Here is a 23,864-nt window from a genome sequence, read left to right as displayed (position 1 = left end):
CCCTCTCAGTGCCTTTTCTCTCTGTTCTTCTCATTGTCCCTCTCCCTCTCTGCCTCTGAGAGGAGACTACACTCTGTGGAGTGTTACCCCTTTTCTAATAAACTTTCCTTTTGACTCTAACTTTGGCATGGGTGTTGAATTCTTTCCACACTCTCCGCCAAAGGACCCTCTTCTTCTCTCTGTGCAGGACTTGGTCTCCCCCCAACTTGGAGAAATTTGCCTGTCCTACATCAGAAGCATCACACCAGGAAAACTCCTTGCACCTGGCCTTTGATAACATCTCTTGTGGGCAATTTTGACCTCACTATAAGTTAGGAACCTTGAGGCCCATCAGTCTAAAACCATCGGGGCAAACCTGCGGTCGCACTAATTTGGATTTACTGACCCACTGCAATGAGGGAGCAGGTATGCCGGGGAACAAAGGAAAAGGCTAAGTTCAGGGAAGTGGGGCTCTAGGTGAAACTTATATGAAGCTGTATTCCTACAGGCTCAGAGAGATGCAGGGCTGGGTGCGAAGTGGGCCCTGTTTCCTTGGAACCACCATATTAAGCAGATGTTGGAAGCTCTGCCCAGAAACCCATTCTAAAGCTCAGAATGGAAGGGGCAGCACCTGTCTGAGTGAGGCCAGAGGTGGATGTGTCCTTCTTCTTGATTTAATTTAAAGGGCAAAGTGTCTGAAGGCCAGTGATTTAGGGAACAAGGTTTCTCAATAGATAAAGAAGCAGTGGTTCGTCAGAGGAGGAGTCATTGTGACACTTCAGGGCCACAGCATGCCCTGAGGAAAGCTATCATCTCCTATTCACTACCAGTGTCTGTTAGCCTAGCCTGAGGATCACAGGCAGATTGGCACTTTCTCAGTACAAACTAAGTTTTGCTTTCTTAGGTGGTGTTTTCAGAGCCACCCGGGACCTCAAGATGAATCTGCGCTGCGCCACTAAGTGTTGGTGGCTGCCTTTCAAGTGTGTACTGTTTCCCTTAACGGCCTCACCCCAGCACCCAGAGCACTCCAATCTGGTGCTCCTGGGAAGGGCATGGGACACAGGCCCCAGAAATCCCAAAAGCCGGGGTGGGGGCGTGGCGGGGCAGCGTCTTTTCCTTGTTTGCCCTTGGAGGGATAGGGACAAACAGGACTGCAGCATTGATTTCCAAGTCGTCCAGCTTCTCCAGGCTCCACACACTTCTGCCAGGCTTGGCCATCTTGGAGTCAGCTCTTGGGTGGCCGTGTGCAGGCCACTTCAGCTTATCTATGAAATGGGAAGCCACCGCCAATGTCCAAAGATTAAAGCCACGCCCCGCGGACCCGCCTCTCCGGGAGGCCCCACCCCGCCCCGCCCCCGGCGCAGAGCGCAGGCGCGGCCCGAGCCAGCGGGAGTCGCCGCAGCCCTTGGCTCCAGAACTGCTTCAGCATCCTCGGTGTTCGCGTCTCCTATCTGCTCTCCTTCTCCTCTTCCTTCTCCTCTGCCGGCGCGATGGCTAAGCCGCTAACGGACAGTGAGAAACGGAAGCAGATCAGTGTGCGCGGGATCGCGGGACTGGGCGACGTGGCCGAGGTGCGGAAGAGCTTCAACCGGCACCTGCACTTCACGCTGGTCAAGGACCGCAACGTGGCCACGCCCCGCGACTACTTCTTCGCCCTGGCGCATACCGTGCGCGACCACTTGGTGGGCCGCTGGATCCGCACGCAGCAGCACTACTACGAGCGCGACCCCAAGGTGAGGCGGCTGCCGGAGGCCCGGTGCCCTGCCTGGGTCCCCCCTCTCATCCTCCTGCGCCCGCTGCTTCACCCCGAAAAAGGGTGCCCTGTCTCTTGAGCCACAGGCCCACGAGAAGTGACAGCAAAACGCTGCACGGCGCCCCAGAAAGAGGCACGTTAGGCCCGTGCCTACCGAATGTATCAGTTGAGCACGATCACCCCAGTCCGCCCCCAGTCCGCAGCCCAGCAGTGGCCCATACACCGACCTGTCGCCGAAGAATAGCCTTGGGTGGGGCCTCACCTTTTCGCCTCCCTTCCAGCCGCCGCAGTTCTCTGGGAGTTAGCCAGCTTTGCACAGGCCTGGCCCGGTACTTCCTTCCACGCCAGCCAGGGCGCAGAGCGCGTTCGGGCTGTCTCTATCTGTGGCTTGCAGGCGGGGCCCCAGGGGGTTTGGCCTTAGCCCCCCTCCTCTGTGGGCTGAGCAGCAGCAGAACCCTTGCGCGAGGAGCCTGGCCTTGCAGAGGTCCGTTGCTCCTCGCAATTTCCGAGCCCTGGATCCTGGCGGAATTTTCTGGCCTGTCACTAGCTGTGGCTGCAGAGTCGGGGCTTCCTCCTTCCCCTACCCCCGCCCCCTCCCCCAGCCTTTGTTTTTCTGCACGAGCATGTGGGAGAAAAGGGTACTGGAACCAGGCCTGGGTTCATGTGTTGTTAGGGGGCGAACTCAGTCATCTGCAGGGAATTGTGGGGCTTTTTTTGGCTAAGTAGTGATTAGAAGAAAATCTTTGGAGGTTTCTAAAGCAGGATGGGTTAGAGCTCAGAAAAAAGAGCCCATAAAGAAGTCTCTGTCTTTGAGGTTTCCACATTTTTTTTAAACAGCTTTACTTACCTTAAAGTTCATGGAGGTTAAGTAATTATTACTTTTTATATTTTGCAAAAAATTATGCTTACGGTAGAAAAATACAAAATACATAAAAGTCACTGATAGTCTCCATTACTATCAATTAGTATGTAGATATTTTAACTATCTATGTTAAAATATAGGTGTATGTCTTTTCAGATCTTTTTCTACTCCTAAATATATATACATAGTTCTAAAAAGCATATTTTGTATACAAGTTTGTGGCTTTTCTGTTTCATTCAACATTTGTAACTTTTTCAGCAGCTCCAAATCAGTAAGTATGCTTCTCCAATATCATTGGTAGTTTTCAGTTTGATAGGTATATCATAGGCTTGGCCAGCCCCCTGCTGCCAGGTCTTTCTGTCGTTGTTATACTTGACCATGGATTTTGTCCTTTCTGCTATACTAAGTGTGAAAACTGGCAAGGAAAGGACACACCTGTAGGCCTGAAGTCAGTTTGCAAAGATTTGACTTGCAGTGTACACCTGGGCACTGGGCAGTAGCTTTGTATTTTAGAGGATTTTCATTGGGCATTAAAAAGGTTTAATAATTGCTAAGAGAGATTGCTTTTCCAAACTTATTCTAGGGCACTCTTTTTTCTAAAAGATGGTTAAAAGGACAGGTTTGTTGGAATACCAATTAGGCTTCTTCATATTTAGTATGCAAGACAGTGTAGAAAGAAGTGTTACCAAATGGCTAAAACAGGTTATTGCAACAAAGGATGACTTTGCCAGGGAAACTGGCCAGGAGGCAGTTGCTCCCCCAGAATTCCCTGGTGATGGCAGAGCTCTGCTTCACAACATCATTTTTATTGTCCATGTAGCAGATGACAAGGGTATGGCTTTGACCGCATATTCAAGGACATGTCCTTGGAGCTGGAGCTGGAGCAGGACACACCCCAACACCTTAGGGCTCTGCTTAGAGTTTATATATCTTTAGGTCCTGAAAAGGCCAATGATGGGCTCAAGGATTACAGAAATGACCTTTTACAAACAGAATTAATCTTTCTCACAAACCAGGTTTGCTGATCCTCAGTGAGTGGTCTGAGTTTTGGTTGTCTGCTATGGTGGCTACAAGTAGAAACCTTTTTCTCTTTAAAGAAACCACACAGCCTGTAAATGGAAAGATGTTTGCCTATTCTGGACAGGAAGGCCATTTTAAAAAAGAAAATTAGAATTTAAGTGCTTCAGGCTGGCTAATTCATGTTGAAAATAAGCTCCTCATCTCCCTTTTCTGCCAAAGTTACACGTTTGCATGTAATGGACCTGAAACAAGCCCCACAAGGGTGGGAGTGCAGGAGAGTTGGGCTCCCAATAAAAATCCTGCAGAGGCATACCCGCCAGCCCCAGGAATAGCCTCAAAGACTTGCGCCATCCTACTTCAGACTGGGGTAGACTCCCTATCTATTCTTAATAGCGTGCTTTTATTTATTATTTTTGTCTTTTACACACATCCAAATCCTTATGATTACCGGAGGGAAAATTAGAAACTATAGGTAAGCCAAAAGAAAAAAATTAACTGTAATCTCACCACCTAGTAATAACACTGTAAATGCTACAAACATTTTGTTTATCTTTTTTCTATACAAGTAGAAGTATTTGTTTTTGCTACACTAAATAGTATTGTGCTCTACCTATTGTTTTGTAACTTTTTTAGCACTCTTTATTTGGTAACAGCAGAAACAATTGAAACTCAGGCCTTGGTAGCAGATTTTTCACGCAGCCTGCCAGGCAAATTAGCAAGTAAAAAATCTGACTAAAATTGAGAGGTGTGTGCTTGGTAGGAGGCAGGACCTAGTTCTAAAGACTGTTGAGGAATTCTCTGAAGTGATGGCAAGTTTGAACTCCACTCTAAACTCAGGAATGGAATAGAACTGGATGGTGAGAGATGACTCACATGAGTCAAGTTCTTTTAGTCCTGGCTTTGCAGTTCAGCCTATATGACTTCTGAGCTCTTAACCTTTCTTGGCTTCAGTTTTTCATCTTTAAAATGAGGGGGATCGAGTTAGGTAATCTATTTCTGAGTCCCCTTGCCATTCTAAAGCATGATTTTGTGTTTGCGTATAAAATGTGTCCATTTTATATTGACATTTCATCTTTATCCAAAAAGAATTTCAGAATGCTTAAGCAAGATATAAGACAAAAGCTTCAAATTAATAGAAATATCTCAAAGAGAACATTGGGGCAGAACAGTCAAGGTAGGAAAATAGTTTTAATTCAGGATACAAGGTCAGGAGACAAAATGGAGACATAAGATCAGGCAACCAGAACAAATGGTGGCAGATCATACCCAGTATTAGAATCATGGAATCTCTGTGATAAATTCTACAATGAGTAGGTATGAGATTTCTTCCATGGGTCTTTAAAGCAGATATTGTGCAGTGTGGACAATTGGCCTAACTACATCCCTGTAGTGAGTGGATGGAATAGCCAGTTTACTATGTGATGGGCCAACTGCATTCCTGCAGTGAGTGGGTGGAATAGTCAGTTTACTCTGTAACAGGCCTGCTGCATCCTTGTAGTTAGTAGAAGGAATTTAATATATAATCGACTTCCGAAATCCCTTCAGTGAGTGGATGGAATAGTGAGTTTATTATATACCCTGTCTATCACCCTTGCAGTGAGTGGATGGAATAGTCAGTTTACTATGTTAACAGCCTAGTGTATACTGTGGTGATGGAATGGCATAGCCACTTTACTATGTAACCAATCTACTGCATTCCTGCAGTGAGTGGATGGAATAGCTGGGATACTACGTAACTGGCCTACTATGTTTCTGCAGTGAGTGGGTAGAAGCCAGTTTACTTTGTAACTGGGCTGCTGCATCCCTGCAGTGATTGGATGGAGCAGCCAGTTTACTTTGTAACTGGCCTAGTACATCCTTGCAGTGAGGGTGGAAGAGCCATTTTACTACATGACTGACCTATTGCATCCCTGAATTGAGTGGTTGAAATAGCCAGTTTACTATATAACTGGCATATATCTCCCCTTCAGTGGGTGCATTGAGTAGCCAGTTTACTGTATAACTGGCCTTTATCCCTGCAGTGAAGGATGGACTAGTCAGTTTACTACTTAACGGGCTGCTGCATCCCTGGATGGAATTGTCAGTTTATTATATAACCGACCCATATCATCCCTGCAGTGGGTGGATAGACTAGTCAGTTTAGTATATAATCAGCCTACTTTATCCCTGCAGTGTTTGAAATAATGTTTCCTATGGCTCTTATAAACTTATGGCATAATTTCAATGGTAGATTAATGAAAAAGAGCTCTACCACAGGATCTAAACTGTCTTAAATATTTCTAATAATGTAATTATAGTGAATACAAATAATTTTTTGGTTTGGCTGGACCTGGGAGTTAAAGGAACATAATCTACATCAGTGTTTTATAGTCGTCACTGCCTACAACCCCATTTCGAGATTTTGTTTTAGGTGGTGGTTGGATCAACCACTGGAATCCTGTTAACACACCGATCATTTCAGTGTGTTTCTATGTGTGTGTGTGAAGTTGACCTTGTATCCTGTGGGCTGGCTTCCCTGACAGCAGATAGCTCAGTTATTTTCTCTGGCTAAAAGCTGATGATGGGCAGGTGTTTTGTGTCGTTGATTACCCTGACAGCTTGCCAAGTGGAAGGTGGGTGAAGCCATCCTTAATGAGATTAAGAAACCTCTCAGAGTTTTGTAGAAGACAATATGGCCTCTTTCAGGCTGTAATGGTTAATGTTCTGTTTCAACTTGGCTGGACCAAGGTGTCCAGATAATTGGTTTTCGAGATGATATTAACATTTAAATCAACATACTTTGAATAAAGCAGTTACCCTCCCTAATGTGGGTGGACCTCCAATCAGTTGAAAACCTCAATAGAGCAAAGACTAAACCTCCACCCCTCCCCATCAAGAAGGAATTCTGCCAGCAGACTGCCTCTGGACTCCAAATGTAACTTCCTTGGGTCTCCAGCCTGCCTGCCCACCCCATCAGATTTTGGACTCTGACCTCCACCATGAAGTGAGCCAGTTCCTTAAATCTCTATATACGCATCTTTTTCTCTGGATAACCCTAACACCCAGGTTCTATGGATTGCTGCAAGGACCCTATGTATCTTTATGAAATATTGTAATTTCACTTCTGCATCCCAGCCCTTTTAAAATTATTTTTTAAGACTGTATTTTACATGCTTTCACATTTTAAAAGTTGCAAGAGTAATACATAGAATTCCCACATACCCTTCATTCAGATTCCCCAAACATTAAACATTTTAACACATTTGTTATGTCCTTTTCTATGTATGTGCATAAATAAATACATTTTTTTTCTCTAAACCATTTGAAAGTAAGTTGCAGACTTGATGCTCCTTTACCCCTACAAACTTGTGTGTGCTTCTGCAAATCATGGAGACTCTCTTATAGAACCACAATGCATCATTAAACTTGGGACTTTCACAATGACATGTGCTGTCTATTATCCACAGATATCAGCTTTGCCAGTTATCCACTAATAAATACAAATAAGAAAATTGGGAGAACTTTATAAGTCTTTTCAGATTATACCTAATTTTCTTTTCATTACACAAAGCAAGGCTTTAAGCCCTTTAGAAGTCCACACATTCTAAAACATGAAGCAAATTAACAGCAGACAATAGGTGGCTTTTTGTCTACCTGTGCAGAACTGGGTTCTTAGGATACTGTGAAGAACATAAGAGTTTAGAAAGATAATTGGGTAACAGCAGAGTTTGGTTCACGGTTTTTCAATAGGGCCTTCTGGGGGTAGGAATTATATGTAATTTCAGTTTTGGCTGAGTATCTGTTCTCAGCCTTAAAACCTTGTTTAAAATAAAAAGTGAAAGCTGTTTAAAAAGCTGACTAGTACTAGACAAATCCATACCCCACCCCTGGCCCAGTGGGGACTCAAGTTCTGCACCAAGGCTCCTAGGGGCCTTGACTACATGCAGAAAAGAATTCAAGCATATGCCAGAGTTAGAGACAAATGGTAAGTTTATTAGAGAAGGAATAATGTTCGATAGACAGAATGTAGTCTCTGCTCAGACACAGAGATTGAGAGACAGACCCTGAGTGTTTGAGGAATTCAGTTCACATGTGGTTCTTAGTTTCTATGAATTACAGTTTAAAGACTTTGTTTCCCAATTTCCTTTGACAATATGGGTATGTGGTGTGAAAGGCATGCTACCAGTCTCAGCTTTTGTTTTATAGGTTCCCCATGATCTGGCTGAAGGGAATAAACATTGGGTTAATTTGTGTAGGGTACGACTTAAAGACTGTTTTCCTGTTTTCCCTTCACAGTATGGGTAAATAGTTTGTTGGTAATTCCAGCAGGAATCTTCTTTTGTTCTGTAGGTTCCTCATGATCTGGCCATAGGGCTGATAAGCACCTGTTTTAACATTTAGTCCATTTATGTAGTTCTCATGCCTCTTTCCTACATCACTACCATACTAGTTGCTAGTTGTAAATATCATGACATAGTCCAGATCACATAATAGAAATTGCTTAGGCTCTGGCTTATCTGTCAGTGATAAAGAGACTTCCATGATTGTCCTTGAGGCAGGAGTGGGTAGACATTTTGTGGAGCTCAATAGCATGGAAAGCAGAAGGCAGAGAATTGTAAAAATGTGATGTCAAAGAGTACAAAATAAACTTGTTTTCTGAAGAGCTAAGTGATCTCTAAAATCTCTGAGTTTTAAAATTCTATAGTTTTATTATATTTTACATCTTCCAAATTGACTTTGAGCAAAGAGACCCGTGTTCCAGACCTTGTTACTGCTACCTGAAATGCAAAAGTAAATAATGATCTGTTGAGACAAAACCCCCTAGTTGGGGATGGAAAGCTGAGTTTCTCTGGCACTTAATTCTAAAAGAAAGTGCTTAAATGTGACTTCATAGGTTGGGGTTAGGAGATGTGGTGGGTAATGTTAGCTCAGCATCTTTACACAATACAGTGGTGATTTTTTAAAACTGTTTGTTCTTGCTGTGACCCTCCAAAAAGCACCTTAGACGCAGCAGAGTGCACGCTGTGGAGGTGAGGGTGAGTCTCAGCTGTCTATTAGGTGGAAATACTGTCCCTCCTCCTAGCATTTCTCTCCTTGTTGGGCTGGGAGGGTGGCAGAAGGGAGGTGGCCCCCCCCATGTATTTGGAGAGGCCAGGAGCAGACCAGAGTGGAATAGCAGAATGCTGTGTTCACAGCCTCTGTGTTGGGTCAGTGGTCAGTGTCCCTGCATCATGCCAGGGCCAGCTCTGCCGTGTCCAGTAGAGAGGCAGCAGTCTGCCATGGGATCCCCTCTGTTCCCACTTTGCCACAGTGAGATGACAGCTGGTGTGTTAAGACTGGGGGCACGGAAAGAATCTAATAGACAAGATGAGCATTGCTGCATTTTCCTGGCACAAGATGACACGTCTTTAGCCAGCTCTGCCTGTAGAATCCTGTTCTTCCTCTTGGTGAAAGCAATTGGCCCAATCTTTGTTTTGTTGGCCTGAATGTTGGAAAGTTTTCTTTCCTTTTCCTGCAGGGTATTCAGACCTTTCTGTTTAAGACTCTGAAAATCCTTTTAGGAAAGGGAAAATAAATTGGAGATCTCAGAGTTCAGCTTAATTAATCTCAATGTATAAAGAGCAAAACAAGGCTCTGCCTATTGATATTAAACGCCATTACCACAGTTAGAGTTCATTAATGCCTAAGATATCTTTAGAAGAGTACTTTGTTATGTAATATTTGTGTTTATCTTTTTTTCATCTATTTGTGCTGAAGAGCTTTTATGCTTTTCTGTGATGTCGCCTGTTGGTATGGGATTTGTTTCTAATAAATAAACCTAATTTTAAAAATTAGGGCTGTCTCTAGGCCATTTAACACTTGTTATAGTTGTATTGCCAAGAAGGGACCATTTAAGAAAGATCGATGGCCCACTTCAACACCCCAGGGGGCCGCCCCCCCAGAGCTGCTTGTAGGGAGGTTAAGGGATCCTTATTGTTCTCACGGTGAAGCAGGTGAGTGAGTGATTCTCTGACCAGCACTCCTTGAGCAGGGAGGCCCTATCCAAGGTTGCATAGGTGGCAACTGTGGAGGCCACAGGGGCTGGAGGGGTGGAGAGAGGCTAGGCCTGGACTAGAATGGCCTAGGGCCTGCCGCAGCAGAGTTTGAGGCTACCAAGGGTCTTGCCCTTTGCACGCAAGTTCCCTAGCCTGTGCCTTCAAGTGTTTTTTTTTTTTTCTAGAACTGCCAACTCTCCCTGATTATCTGGCCTGGTGAGGGGACCAATGTTGTCCTGAGTCCAAGCCCAGCCCTGTATTAAACCCTGGGATAGGTGTGGTGTTCTCAGAGAGATGAAGTGACCTAGTTCACCTTGCTGCCTGGGGCCAGGTTCAGGGGATTGGACACCAGTCTGCACAATTCAAAAGTCTGTGCATCTTCTTGTCTGGCTCCTCCAGCAAGCTTTCTTCAGTTTTGTGGTTTTTACTCCAAATCATCTTAAGACAACTGGGGAAAACAAGAGCAATGCATTTGCAGAAACTAAAAACATTCTTAAAACAAATACAAAAACAGCAACAAACAAGGCACAATTCCAGAGTCCAGAGCTCCATCTGAGCAGGCCCGCAGCAGTGCCTGGCTTAGAGCTGACCTAGTGAGTCTTTTCTGAGTGGTGGTGTTTGGGGGCCTGGATGCTGTGGTGCTTCTGTTCTCTTCTTAGTTGAAGGTGCAGCAGGAGGCTGCCCCATGCTATTTACAGAATTAAACAAACAGCTGAACCCTTGACATCTGCACTCAACATGGGAGGAAAATGAAAGAGATTCAAATGTTTTAAGTCTTGGCCCAACATTTTATGCTTCAGTATCCATCCCTTACAAAAAGATAAGCTATTGGAAGAACTTTTTTTTTTCCCATAGTGCTAGTTAAAAGTTAAGAATTTTAGCAGAAAGATCGAACTAACTTTAAAAATACATATTTATAGTTAAAGTCAAAATAAAAACATCTTGATCATATTCCTGACCTTCCAGCTTTTTATGAAACTTCTTGGAGAGAACCCTAAAAGTAGGTGTATATGAGAGAAATGAGCCTTTGCATCTAGGAAAAAGGACATGATTGTGCTCAAAACCTTCACTCACACTCTTCTCAGACTACTGAGTTTTGTTGGACTCAGTGTGTTTTCATACTGGTTACTAAGGCCTGTCTGGAAGGAGGGGAGGTGCAGTGCTATGGAAACCCCATATAATAATAAATCAGTTCAAGTGTAGTGTAAATAAAGCCCAAGCTGATGAAAAGTAAGGAAGATGAAATGGACCATGAGCAGTAGTGACAGCAGTGGTACTTAGAGTGGCTGTGTGGATTTATTCATTACATTGCTATGTGTTTGTGATTTAAAGGGTATTGGAATTTGTATAGTAATTTAGAAGTCATACATGCAAATAAAGTTTTAAAAGGCAAAGACTGAACTCAGTGTGACTTTTTAAATATGTGTGCATGTTCTTTCAATTTGTAGATTTTAATATGTATAGAAAGTTTTCTTAAATTACCTATTAAAATTTTTTTAATGTTTTATTCACTTTCTTTCAGGGACACATATGCAGATGTTAAGTATCTTTTGTATTCATATTGCTATTTTTCTCTTCAATCCTTTTGATGCTTTCCCCCCATTTCGTTCATTTTTTCTCATCAAGTTTTTGCTTTCGGCTTTGCCCTTGTTTTGTATTCAGTGGTGCCTTCATTTCTGTGATGGTTTTAGTTCTTATTTTACTTCTTTCTCATGCTTGGTCAGGTCCTTTCGTTACCTTATCAGTGTTGCTTGGCTTCTTAGATGAATCTGTTTTTACGAATTTCATTTGCCCCTTGGCAAATGCTGGGTGTTCTTTGCATATCCTATTTCCCATCTGTCTTCCTGGTTTTATTTTTAGTTTGTAGATCCTGAGCTCCATCTCTTTGAGTGGAGGGAGTTCTTCCTGAGCCAGCTGTTTGTAGCTGGATAATGGGGCAGGGGCCTGGTATGTGCAGCCTGAAGGAAGCAGACTTTCCCTGGTTTCCAGGTTTGTGTGTGTGTGTGTGTGTGTGTGTGTGTGTTTTACTATGTGCGTGCACACATGTGTGAGTGTACATGAACACATGTGTGAGACTGGGTGTACAAGTGCAAGCATGCATGTGAGCATATGTGATTGCATATGTGTGCACATGAGTGCATGCATGAGTGTATTTTCGTGTGTGTGCACATATATGAGTGTACATATGTGAATATGAAGGGCTTTTCCTTTCCCCATCTTCAGAAAGCAGAGACTTGCAGTGGACAGTTAGCCTTGCCTCCACCCTGCTGGAGGCCTGCTTCTAGTTTAGTTCTACTAGCTTTGACTTTCCACCTCTGTTTTCTTTCTTTCTTTTTTTAACTCTTGTGACTACCCAGTGGTACAGCTTTTATTTTGACTCATGACAAATAATAAATTTTTTAGCTTCTTTTCAATTCTGCAGATTTAAAAAGTCATTAAACATTTTTGAGGTTACTGAAAACTTCCGAATAATGTTTTCACATAATTATGTCTCCACAAAAAATAAAATCAATGTAATTTATATAAGCCATTGTCACCTTTCTATATTCCCATTTTTCTTCAAAAGTAGAAAATTTTAATTCTAAAATTATAGTTCATGAGATTTATACTCATGTATTAAGCAAATATTTAATTTAGTAAAAAAAAATATATATATGTATATGTCTCAAACAAAAACAAAAAATCCATACAATACCATGAGACAGTTTAAACGTTTATGGTGATTACAGATTTGAAATGTATATCAATAAACTCGAAAGATGACATTGTAAAAGGAAAATGATAGTTCTGAAGTAAAAGTGACTGTTCCCCTCATTTCAAAAACAGAATTTTTCTAAAATGTCAAGTAGAAAGGGTAAATACGTATAAAAAAACACTTCACACCTTAACTGAACAAACTTGAAAAAAAATCTTATATACAGAACTAAAAGGAATCCATGTAGATTTTAAAAAATTACAACTATTTTATCCTTTATCTTCTTTATTAAATATATATTTCCTAATATATGTTCCAAAAAGGTAAAGTTTTTAAGATATATAAAGCAAGATAATTTTTATCAGTAATATCTCTTACAGGAGGGGGAACAAAACTGAAGGTACAACCCCACAGAGAAACAAAGCAAACTGTGAAGCAAACAATAATCACAATGTTCTCCAAGTAGAAATGTGTGACTTTAGAATAGCAGGCTGCCTAATTAATCCAAGCAGTGGGGAAAGCAGGATGAGGCAGGAAATAACAACTAGAACTAAACAGAATAAACTGCTAAGGTATTTACCTTATTTTAAGTTTCTCTTTTGACTTCTTACAAAGTGTAAAGGTAAAGAAAGATTACTCATTCCCAATGTAGAGTCAATAAAGAATAAACTGGAAAAACTTACCTTCACTATATGTTCCACTAACATTTTATCTATAAAAATGAGAAGTGTATCCACCTTCGTTTTGTTATAGTCTGTGAGTTTTAGGCAGAAGTGGGCAAAGGTATTTTGTTCCACCGTTTTTACAATTGAATGTATTCTATTTTATATACAACATTTATTTTTCTGTGACCTGTCAAACTTTTGCACTTTTTTTTTTTGGTAACAGCTTTAATGACATAAAATTCACATACAATACAGTTCACTGAAAGTGTACAATTCAGTGGTTTCGGTATAGTCACAGAATTTTGCAACCATCATCACAATCAATTTTAGAACATTTTCATTATTCCCAAAAGAAACCCCACACTTTTCAGCTATCACCCCTAACTCCCTATTCCCTCAGCCCTACTGCTAATCTACTTTCTGTTTCTTTAGAGTTACCTATATTCCATTTAAATGGAATCATGTAATATGTGGTCTTTTGTGATGGGCTTTTTTCATTTAGTGTAATGTTTTCTAGGTTTATTCTTGTAGCATAAAGCAGTATGTGGTTCCTTTTTATGGCAGAATAATATTCCATTGTGTGAATACACCATATTTTATCTATCCATTTATCAAGTAATGGACATTTGAGTTGTTTTTACCTTTTGGCTGTTATGTACAAATTTTTGAATAGACAGAGGTTTTCATTTCTTTTGGGTATATGCCTAGGAGTGGATTGCTGGGCCAAATGGTAACTGTTTAAGAGGAATTGCCAGATTGGTTTCCAAAGTAGCTGCACCATTTTACAATCTTACCAGTAGTGTATGAGGGTTCTGATTTTTCTGATTATAGCCATCCTAGAGGATGTAAAGTGACATCTCACTGTGGTTTTGATTTGCATTTCCCTTATGATTGGTGATGTTATGCATCTTTTCATGTACTTATTGGCAATTTGTATTTTCTTCGAAGAAATGTCTGTTAAGATCCTTTGCCTAATCAAGCATTGGGTTGTCTTTTTATTATTGAATTGTATATATATATTCTAGATAACAAATCTCTTATCACTTATGTGATTTGCAAATATTTTCTCCAATTCTGTGAGTTATCTTTTTTACTTTCTTAATGGTATCAAAAGATTTTAATTTTGATGAAGTCCATTTTGTCTTTTTTTTGTTATTTGCACTTTTGATCAGAAGAAACCATCACCTAATCCAAGGTCATGTAGATTTACTTCTATGTTTTCCTCTAAAAGTTTTATAACTTTGGCTTTTAAATTTGGGTCTTTGATCCATTTGAAATTAATTTTTGTAGTGTGAGGTAGGGGTCCTACCTCATTCTTTTGCATGTAGATAACCATTTGTCTCAACACTATTTGTTAAAGAGACTGTTCTTCCCTCCTGAATTATCTGGGCACCTTATTGAAAAATCATTTGACTGTAAATGTGAAAGTTTATTTCATGACTCTCTGTTCTATTTCTTATGCCATTACAACACAATCTTGATGAATGTTGTTATGAAGGTTTGAGAACAGGAAGTGTGAGTCCTCCAACTTTTTTCTTCTTTTTCAAGATTGTTTTCACTATTCCAGATTTATGCATTTCCATCTGAATATTAGGATCAGCTTGTCAACCTGCAAGAGAGCAAGCTGGAATTTTGACAGGGTTTGTGTTGAATCTGTAGATCTGTTTTGAGAATATTGTGTCTTAACAATGTTAAACTATCCTGTCCACTGACATGGGATGTCTTTCCATTTACTTAGGTCTCTTGCCTATGTGTTTTAAAAGTTGGGAGTCCCTTTCTACCCTGCCCACCCTTTGAGGCTACTACTTGGTTCTGAGGAAAGTGGTTTAAAAGGTGCTGCAGTAAAGTGTGAAGTAATGGTATAAATGCTGCTGTGAAAACCCAGAGGATGCAGCTGCTGAAACAGCTGTTGGCTGGTGGGTGGCCACTGGGTTTTATCATTTCTCAAAATGTTTTGGTCAGCTGCTGGTCAAAATTCTAAACAGGGTATAAAAAAGACACTTTAAGAGCACACTGTATGGAACGTGGGTTTCGAAGCTGATGGTGCAGTGGCAAGGGCCACTCCTGTTTAGTTAGGCTGCCCTCCGTGGGCATTCCAGGTAAGTCCACAGGCTTCAGGAACCCTCCCTATGGTCTAAGAAGAATGAATCTAGGCCTTTTATCTTCCTGCATTCTGCAACCCATAGCAAAATAGATTTATTTAAATTGTGTTTCATAAATTTTAACCCACAGGAAACATAAAACCATAGTTCAGTCAGTACTCTCATCTGAATCTGAGATGTGCACTCTCTCATCATCATGCACGTGTACACTCTCACCAAGTGTGAGCCTGGTTTTGTTTTGTAACTTTTTATTTTGAAGCAATATTATTTGTAAGAGGGTTGCAGAGATAGTGTAGAGTACCCATGTACCCTTCACTAATGTCCTTTCTTTGTCCCTGGATCTAATCCAAGATCCTCATTGCCTTTAGTTGTCATGTCTTTTGAGTCTCCTTCTATCTGCAACGATTTATTGATCTCTTCTTATTCTTCACGACCTTGAAAAATCTGGTGAATACTGGTCAGGCATTTCATAGAATGTCCCTCAATTTGGGTTCATCTGATCTTTTCTCACAATTAGTCTGGGGTTAAGAAGTTTGGGAAAGAATACAGGCAAACTGCCCTTCACCATCACTTGTTATTGGTGAATTAACCTCAATCATTGAGGGAAGGTAGCTTCAGCTGGCTTTCTCCATTGTGACGTTACAGTTTTCCCTTTTCAGATTCTATTTATTAGAAGGGAGTCACTGAGTCTAGCCCACCCTCAAGAGGAGGGGAGTTGAGTGCCAACTCCTAGAGTGAAGTATATCAGAGAATTTTTGGACATTTGTTAAAACCACTGTGGTAATTAATAAATGGGTGGAGAGAGTTGGAGGCTGTGCAGATATCCTGTTAATCCTCGAAGCTCTGCACACTGGTTTCAGTGTTTGGTACTGGCTATTATTATCTGTTGCAGTTATCACTGTGGTGTTCCTGTGGTGAGTTTCTGTTCCTCTTATTTCTTCTACATTTATTAATTGGAATTCTTCTGTAAGGAAGATTTCTCCCTTCCTCCCACTTATTCTTCCCAGGCCTTACTTTTGATGGCACAGCAGGAGTCAGCATGGAGTCCTGTGGGAACAGGACTCTAATCCACTGCCAGGATTGGATCTTGGGTCTGCCACTACCATCCTCACCTATTGGGTGATTATGAGAAGTAAATGTTACCAGGCAAAGGAAGTACATAGAACCCTGCTCGGAGCCCAGTATGTGTGGGTGGTGGTTTTCCTCGTTTATATACAGCTGTCACAGACATCAATCCCTCAAAGCCAGTGAACAGACAGCAGGTAAAACCCAGACTTATACCTGGTAGAATGGATGTGTCCATTCATCCATCCCATCATGTTGACCGTGCTGTTTATTGAATACTCAACATGGATAGAATTTGTTGATACCTGAAAATACCCTGCCTTGCTCCCTTACAGGGCTGTTTTATCCCATGTAGAGATATGCAGAGGTCATTTGCTCAAGAGCACCCAGCTGGAAAGAGGCTGAGCTAAGCTTAGACCTGGCTCTGTCCAGTTCTGTGAATCTCGTTCTCTACCATCAGGCTAGTTTATATCCCCCTGGACATCCAGAAGGGCAGTAACCAAAGGCTCTGCTTTAGAAGGGTCCCCAGTGTGGCTGAGTGGATAAGGACACAAGACCCATACATATGCTGCCCCAAAGAGACACGTCAGATCAAAAGAAACATGCAGACTGAAAGTAAAGAGATGGAAAAAGATATTTTATGCAAATGGAAATGAAAAAGATCTGAGGTAGCAATACTTATATCAGAAAAATAGACTTCCAAACAAAGGCTGTAACAAGAGACAAGGATATTTCATAGTGACGAAGAGAACAATCCAGCAAGAGGATGTAACTCTCGTAAACATTTACACACCCAACATAGGAGTACCTAACTATATAAAGCAGATATTGACTGACATAAAGGGAATGTTGACAGTAACACAGTAATAGTAGGGGACTTTAATACTCTATTGACATCAATGGATAAATTTTCTAGACAGGCTATTAACAAGGAAACGGCAGCCTTAAATGACACATTAGACCATATGGATTTAATTGATATTTTTAGAACATTTTACCGCAGAGAAGCAGAATATAGATTCTATTCAAGTGCACATGAAACGTTTTCCAGGATAGACCACATGTTAGGTCACAAAATAAGTCTCAATAAATTTAAGAAGACTGAACATATCAAACATCTTCTTCAGTGATGTGAAACTAAAAATCAAGTACAAGAAAATACAGCTGAAAAACACACAAACCCATGAAGGCTAAATAACATGCTAGTAAACAATGAATGAGTTAACAAGAGATCAAGTTAGAAATCAAAAGATACCTTGAGACAAATGAAAATGAAAACACAAATGACCAAAAATCTATGGGACACAGCCAAAACAATTCTAAGAGAGAAATTCATAGCAATACAGTTCTACTTTAAGAAACAGGAAAAATCTTACCTTACACCTAAAGGAACTAGAAAAAGAACAAAGCTCAAAGTGAGTAGAAGGAAGGAAATGATAAAGATCAGGGTGGAAATAAATGAAATAGAGTCTAAAAAAAAAAAACAATACAAAAGATCAGTGAAACCAAGAGCTAGTTCTTTGAAAAGATAAACAAAATTGATAAACCTTTAACCAGACTCATCGAGAAAAAGAAGACCCAAATAAATCAGAAATAGAAGTGACAACGGACACCACAGAAATACAAAGGATTATAAGAAAACACTATGAACAATTATATGCCAACAAATTGGACAATCTGGAAGAAATGGATAAATTCCTAGAAACATAGTCTTCCAAAACTGAATCAAGAAGAAATAGAAAATTTAAATAGACCAATAACTACTAGTGAAATCAAATCACTACTCAAAAAACTTCCAAGAGACAAAATTCCTGGACCAGATGGCTTTACAGGTGAATTTACCAAGCATTCAAAGAAGCATTAACACCTATCCTTCTCAAACTGTTCCAAAAATTCAAGAGTAGGGAAGTGTCCCAAGCCCATTTTATGAGGCCAGCATTACCCTGATTCTAAAACCAGTCAAGGAAAGACATTTTGAAAAAAGAGAAAATTATAGGCCAGTAACCCTGATGAACATAGATGCAAAAATTCTCAACAAAATATTAGCAAATGAAATTCAGCAATACATTAAAAAGATCATATACCATGATCGAGGGAGATATATTCCTGTGATACAAGGTTGGTTCAATATCCACAAATCAATTATCGTGATACACTATATTAACAAAATGAAGGATAAAAATTACATGATCAAGTCAATAGATACAGAAAAAACATTTAACAAAATCCAGCATCTATGAGAAAAACTCAGCAAAGTGGGAGTAGAGGGAGCATAACTCAACATTATAATGGTTGTATATGACAGACCCACAGCTAACATCATACTCAGTGGTATAAAGCTAAAAGTGTTTTCCTTAAGATCAGGAAGAAGACAAAGATGTTCACATTCACCACTTTTATTTGACAAGTATTAGAAATCCTAGCCACAGCAGTCAGACAAGAAAAAGAAGTAAAAGGCATTTGAATTGGAAAGGAAGAAGTAAAACTGTCATTATTTGCAGTTGGCATGGTACAGAGAGAATCATGGTAGAGATCAGCGTAATTCCTGTTATAATACCAATGGCATTTTTCACAGAAATAGAATAATTCTAAAGCAATCTTGAGAAAGAAGAGCCAAGTTGGAGGTATCATGCTACCTGATACCTATCAAACTATACTACAAGGCTATAGTAATTAAAACAGCATGGTACTGGCATAAAAACAGACACATAGATCAATGGAACAGAATAGAGAGCCCGGAGATAAATCTGTGCCTATATGGTCAATTATGACAAAGGAGGCAAGAATATACAATGGGTGAAGACAGTCTCTTCAATAATTGGTGTTGAGAAAACTGGAGAGAGACATAGAAATCATGAAACTAGATCACTTATGCCATATACAAGAAAAACTCAAAATGCATTAAAAACTTAAAGGTAAAACTCGAAACCATAATACTAGAAGAAAACATAGATAATAAACTCTTTGACATTGTTCTTAGTAATACATATATTTTGAATATTTCCTTGTGCAAGGAAAATAAAAGAAAAAATAAAAAAATGGGACCACATCAAACTAAAAATCTTTTGTATAACAAAGAAAACCAACAAAACAAAAAGACAACCCACTGAATGGGAGAAGTTACTCACCAATAATACATCTGATAAGGAGCTAATATCCAAAATATATAAAGAACTCAACAGCAAAAGAAAAACAATCTGATTAAAAAATGAGTAGAGGACCTGAATAGATATTTCTCCATAGAGGACATACTGATGGCCAATAGACATGTGAAAGATGTTCAACATCACTAATCATCAGAGAAATGCAAATTAAACCCCAAGGAGATATCGCCTCACACCAATAAACTAACAACAAATATTGGGGAGGATGTGGTGAAAAGGGAACCCTCTTGCACTGGGGATAGGGTTGCAAATTGGTGCAGGCACTGTGGAAAACAGTATGGAGGGTCCTCAAAAATTAGAAATAATGTATGACCCAGCTGTCCTACTTCTGGATATATATCCAAATAAATCCAAAATACTAATTTGAAAAGATATATGCATCCCCGTGTTCATTGCAGCATTATTTACAGTAACCAAGATGTGATAGCAACTTAAGTGTTCATCAATAGATGATGGGATAAAGAAGATGTGGGGTGTGTGTGTGTGTGTGTGTATGTGTGTAATGGAATATCATTCAGCCATAAAAAAGAATGAAATGTTACCATTTGCGACAATGTGGATGGATGTAGAGGGTACTATGCTAAATGAAATAAGTCAGAGAAAGACAAACACCATATGATTTCACTTATACGAGGAATCTAAAAAACAAACAAAACAGAAACAAACTCATAGATACAGAGAATAATCTGATGGTTGCCAGATGGGAGGGGGCTTGGGGGACTGAGTGAAAAGGGTAAAAGGATTCAGAAGTACAAATTGGCAATTACAAAATAGTCATGGGGATGTAAAGTACAGCACATGGAATATAGACAATAATATTGTAATTACTAGGTATGTTGCCAGGTAAGTAATAGACTTATTGGGGAGATCACTTTATAAGTTATATAAATGTCTAACCATTATGTTATATACCTGAATCTAATATAATATTGAATGTCAAAAGTAATTGAAAAAAAGTATAAAAACTATAAAGTCAAAAAAAAAAAAAAAAAGAGGAGGAGGAGGAGAAAGATTCCCCAGTGACATGCTCTTGGAAGGCTGAGGATGGCCAAAGCCCAGTGAAGGGAGTGAGCCCATTTTGGGGTGTGCTGGAAAGTGCAAGTTAACATAGATGAAACCACAAAGTAGGTGTTTTTAGGAATACACTTTTCATCGTCATCTGTGTGTGTGTAGAGATAGAATAAGAGATCTAAGATGGTTTCTTTTGTTCCCTCAGCGCATTTATTATCTTTCCCTGGAGTTCTACATGGGCCGTACACTGCAGAACACGATGGTGAACCTAGGCCTTCAGAATGCTTGTGATGAAGCCATCTATCAGGTATGGGTCCTTGGGGCCACGCTACCAGATATCCTCTCATGATTCACTGAGGTTTTAATCCAGGTTCCTCAGAGGTGAGCACTGGCAGAGATGAGTACTGATGTTAGGATTCACAGCCCTCTAGGACTAAGGAAATGTCTTATGGTGTACCCTATGTGGGATGAGAATGAGTTGGTGGGTGACACTCCTCTATTTCAAGAGAAAGTAAAGACTAGATGGGAAGCTAATACACTGGAGTACAAGGACTGAGTTGCATTGTAATGCTAAGGTTTGGAGGCTTCTAGAAATCATTGTACTCCTCACCTCCACTCCAGGGGCATATTTACCAAGTGGCAGAATTGTTTGGTATTGTCCCATTTCTCTTTGCTTCATTACACTAGTAACTTACCTCTAGTAACTTACCTCTACCCCTAAGATAACCTCTTGTGCTCATCCTAGCCCCTAGTTACAAAATTGCCCTTTTCTCCCTAATCAGAATGGAAACTGCTTTTGCTTAAGTGTTCTTCATTAACAGTTATTCACTTGAAGATCTTTCACAGTTCATTCACAGTTTTAGAGCAGAGCTGGAATCATGTCTGCTTTCTGTTTCTGTCCCCTTTCCCTAAATAGCGCCTTCCCCCTTCACCCAGATGCTTGGTGTAGAATTTCTGGAGTGTGAGTATGTATCACTTCAGCCTTTTGCACGTAGTAGAAGGGTCCCTGCCAGAGCCATCCTACCGGCTAGCACCTTTCAATGTGTTTTGGTTTCGGAGTAGGAGGTACTCAGGGGCTTTCTTGAAGGCGCTTTGTGAGCTTTGCATGGCTGTCAGGCAGCCCAGCATTGTGAGAGATCATGTCTTCCCCTTTAGGACTTAATGAAAGGGAGCATCTGGGGCAGATAGTTTAAGTTCACACAATAAAATTTTGGAACAAAAATTTGACTCCCCTAAACAGGAATCATATGCTCAACATTATCTCAAAATATAGAGGTTATCCTGGTAAGTGATTTGTCATTTCAGCTCCATTTACTGAATATGAGCATTAGAGCATGTTTTCAAGGACTACAGAACATATAATCTCTTAGATCTTGTGTAGATTTTACAGTTATATTAAGCTTTTTTTCCCCCCAAACCATTTTCTCTTTATACAATTCTTACAGATAGTAAAGATTTTAGGGAATGTTTATACCATAAATATGTGATATCTGTTTATATTTTTATTGCAGAAATAATGCGTTAAATATAGAAACTTAGAAAATATAGGGAAGCATGTATCATTTTAAACATTGTACATATTTTTCCTTAAAAGTTGTGTTTCCCTTGCTGTTTAGCTTGTGTTTGAAAAGTTTCCAGGATGATCAAACTCTCAGTGTCTCATTTGCTGGGCCCTTCCTAGTCCTATGTTGGGTGTCAGATGCTTTGGGAACAAAACGGTGATGCAGAGCTGAGATAGGCCTTCTTCTCCATTTGTAATGTAATGTCAAAAATAAAACATGACACAATTGCATCAGACAGGGTTGGAAAGTAATTCTGGGGAGAAGTTTACACTAAAAACTAGAATTTCAAAAGAAGCCACTCTCTCCTGATTGAGCTATCAAGGAGCTAAAAATGTTTTCATTATAGAAAAATTTAAATATATATAAAAATGAGTGACCGTTATAGTGAACTTCTTCCACATACCCATAAGCTGGCTTCCCAGTCATCAAGCCCAACTCATGACCACTCTTGTTTCACTTATACCCCCACCACTCCCAGATTATTTACACAGCATCAGGCAGTATAATATTTTACTTGTAAATATTTCAACAGGTATCTCTAAAAGATAAGGTCATGTTACTATGATCCTTGACATATTGACAGTAATTCTTTAACACCAGTTTTTCAGGCAGTGTACAAATTTCTGATTGCCTTATAATTTTTAAACAATATGTTCAGAAAATAAATTGTATTTGCTTGATATGTCTCTTAAATATCTCTTAATCTATAGACTTCCCTTCTTTTTTATTTTTATGCCTTGTCATTTATTTGTTGAAACTGGGTTTGTTTGGTAGAGTGTCCTGCTGTCTGCATTTGACTGATTGCATCCCCAGCTGGCAGTTAACTTGCTTCTGTGTCCCAAGGATGTCATTCTCACCACTTCTTCTCAACATTGTACTAATGGTGCTAGCCAGGGTATTTCGGCAAGAACATGAAATGAAGCATCCGGATTGGAAAGAAAGAAGGAAAACTATCTCTATTTGCAAATGACATGATCTAGAAAATCCTAAAGAATCCAGTAAAAATATATTAGAACAAATGAATGAGTTCAGCAAGGTTACAGGAAATGTGATCAATATACAGAAATCAACTATTTTGATATACTTGCAATGAATAATCAAAAGATGAAATTAAGAAAACAGTTTCACTTAAAATAGCATGGCAAAGAATAAAATACTTAGGAATAAATTTCCAAAAGAGGTGCAAATTTATATTCTGAAAACTATAAAACATTGTTGAAGAAATTAAAGAAGACCTAAAACTGGAAAGACATCCTGTGTTAATGGTTTAGAAGACTTAATGTTGATAAGATGCCAAACTCCCCAATTTGATCTACAGGTTCAATGCAATCCTCACTAGAATTCCAGTTTGCTTCTTTGCAGAGATTGACAAGCTGATCATAAAATCCAGATGGAAGTGCAACAGACCAGGAACAATTAAAACAGTCTTGAAAAAGAACAAAGTTGAGGACTCATACTTCCCAATTTCAAAACTCACTACAAAGCTACAATCATTAAGACTGTGATACTGGCAGAATATAGACATATAGAGCAATGGAGTAGAGTTCAGAAGTAAACCTTAAAATTTATAGTCAATTAGCTTTTCCTCCAATTTTTTTTTTTTTTTTAGGTGAGGCAACCCTTGATTGACCTCACAGATTGCAAGGACCTTGTCAGCTTACAATCCCTTATTTTATTTTTTATTTTTTACACCTACAGCACCTGGTATTCCTAGGTGGTCTCTCATCCAAGTACTAACCAGGCCTGACCTTGCTTAGCTTCCGAGATCAGATGGGATCGGGCTTGTCCAGCGTAGCAATTTCCTCCAATTTTTAAAAATTATGGTAAAGTATATACAACATAAATTTTACCATCTTAACCATTTTTAAATATACAGTTCAGTGATATTAAATACATTCATATTGTACAACCATCATCACCATCCATTCCTAGGACTTTTTTCATCTTGCAGAATTGAGACTACCCATTAAAC

At 39.8% G+C, this 23,864-nt stretch overlaps 1 protein-coding gene across 2 annotated transcripts in view; it reads left to right on the top strand.

The window, feature by feature from the left end:
• Positions 1-1,373: 1,373 nt before the first annotated feature.
• Positions 1,374-23,864, top strand: part of PYGB (glycogen phosphorylase B) — a 55,486-nt gene continuing 32,995 nt past the window's right edge. For both annotated transcript variants that reach the window (XM_011378001.1, XM_011378000.1), the window contains exons 1-2: positions 1,374-1,712; positions 20,536-20,637. In XM_011378001.1, the coding sequence (XP_011376303.1) occupies positions 1,470-1,712; positions 20,536-20,637 (345 nt within the window). In that variant the 5' untranslated portion in view covers positions 1,374-1,469. The remainder of the gene's footprint in view (positions 1,713-20,535; positions 20,638-23,864) is intronic.

The sequence above is a fragment of the Pteropus vampyrus genome, unplaced genomic scaffold (assembly GCF_000151845.1).
Source record: "Pteropus vampyrus isolate Shadow unplaced genomic scaffold, Pvam_2.0 Scaffold327, whole genome shotgun sequence".
NCBI classification, from domain to species: Eukaryota; Metazoa; Chordata; class Mammalia; order Chiroptera; family Pteropodidae; genus Pteropus; species Pteropus vampyrus.
Note: the sequence above shows the minus strand (reverse complement) of the source record. Positions and strands in the feature narration are given on the sequence as shown.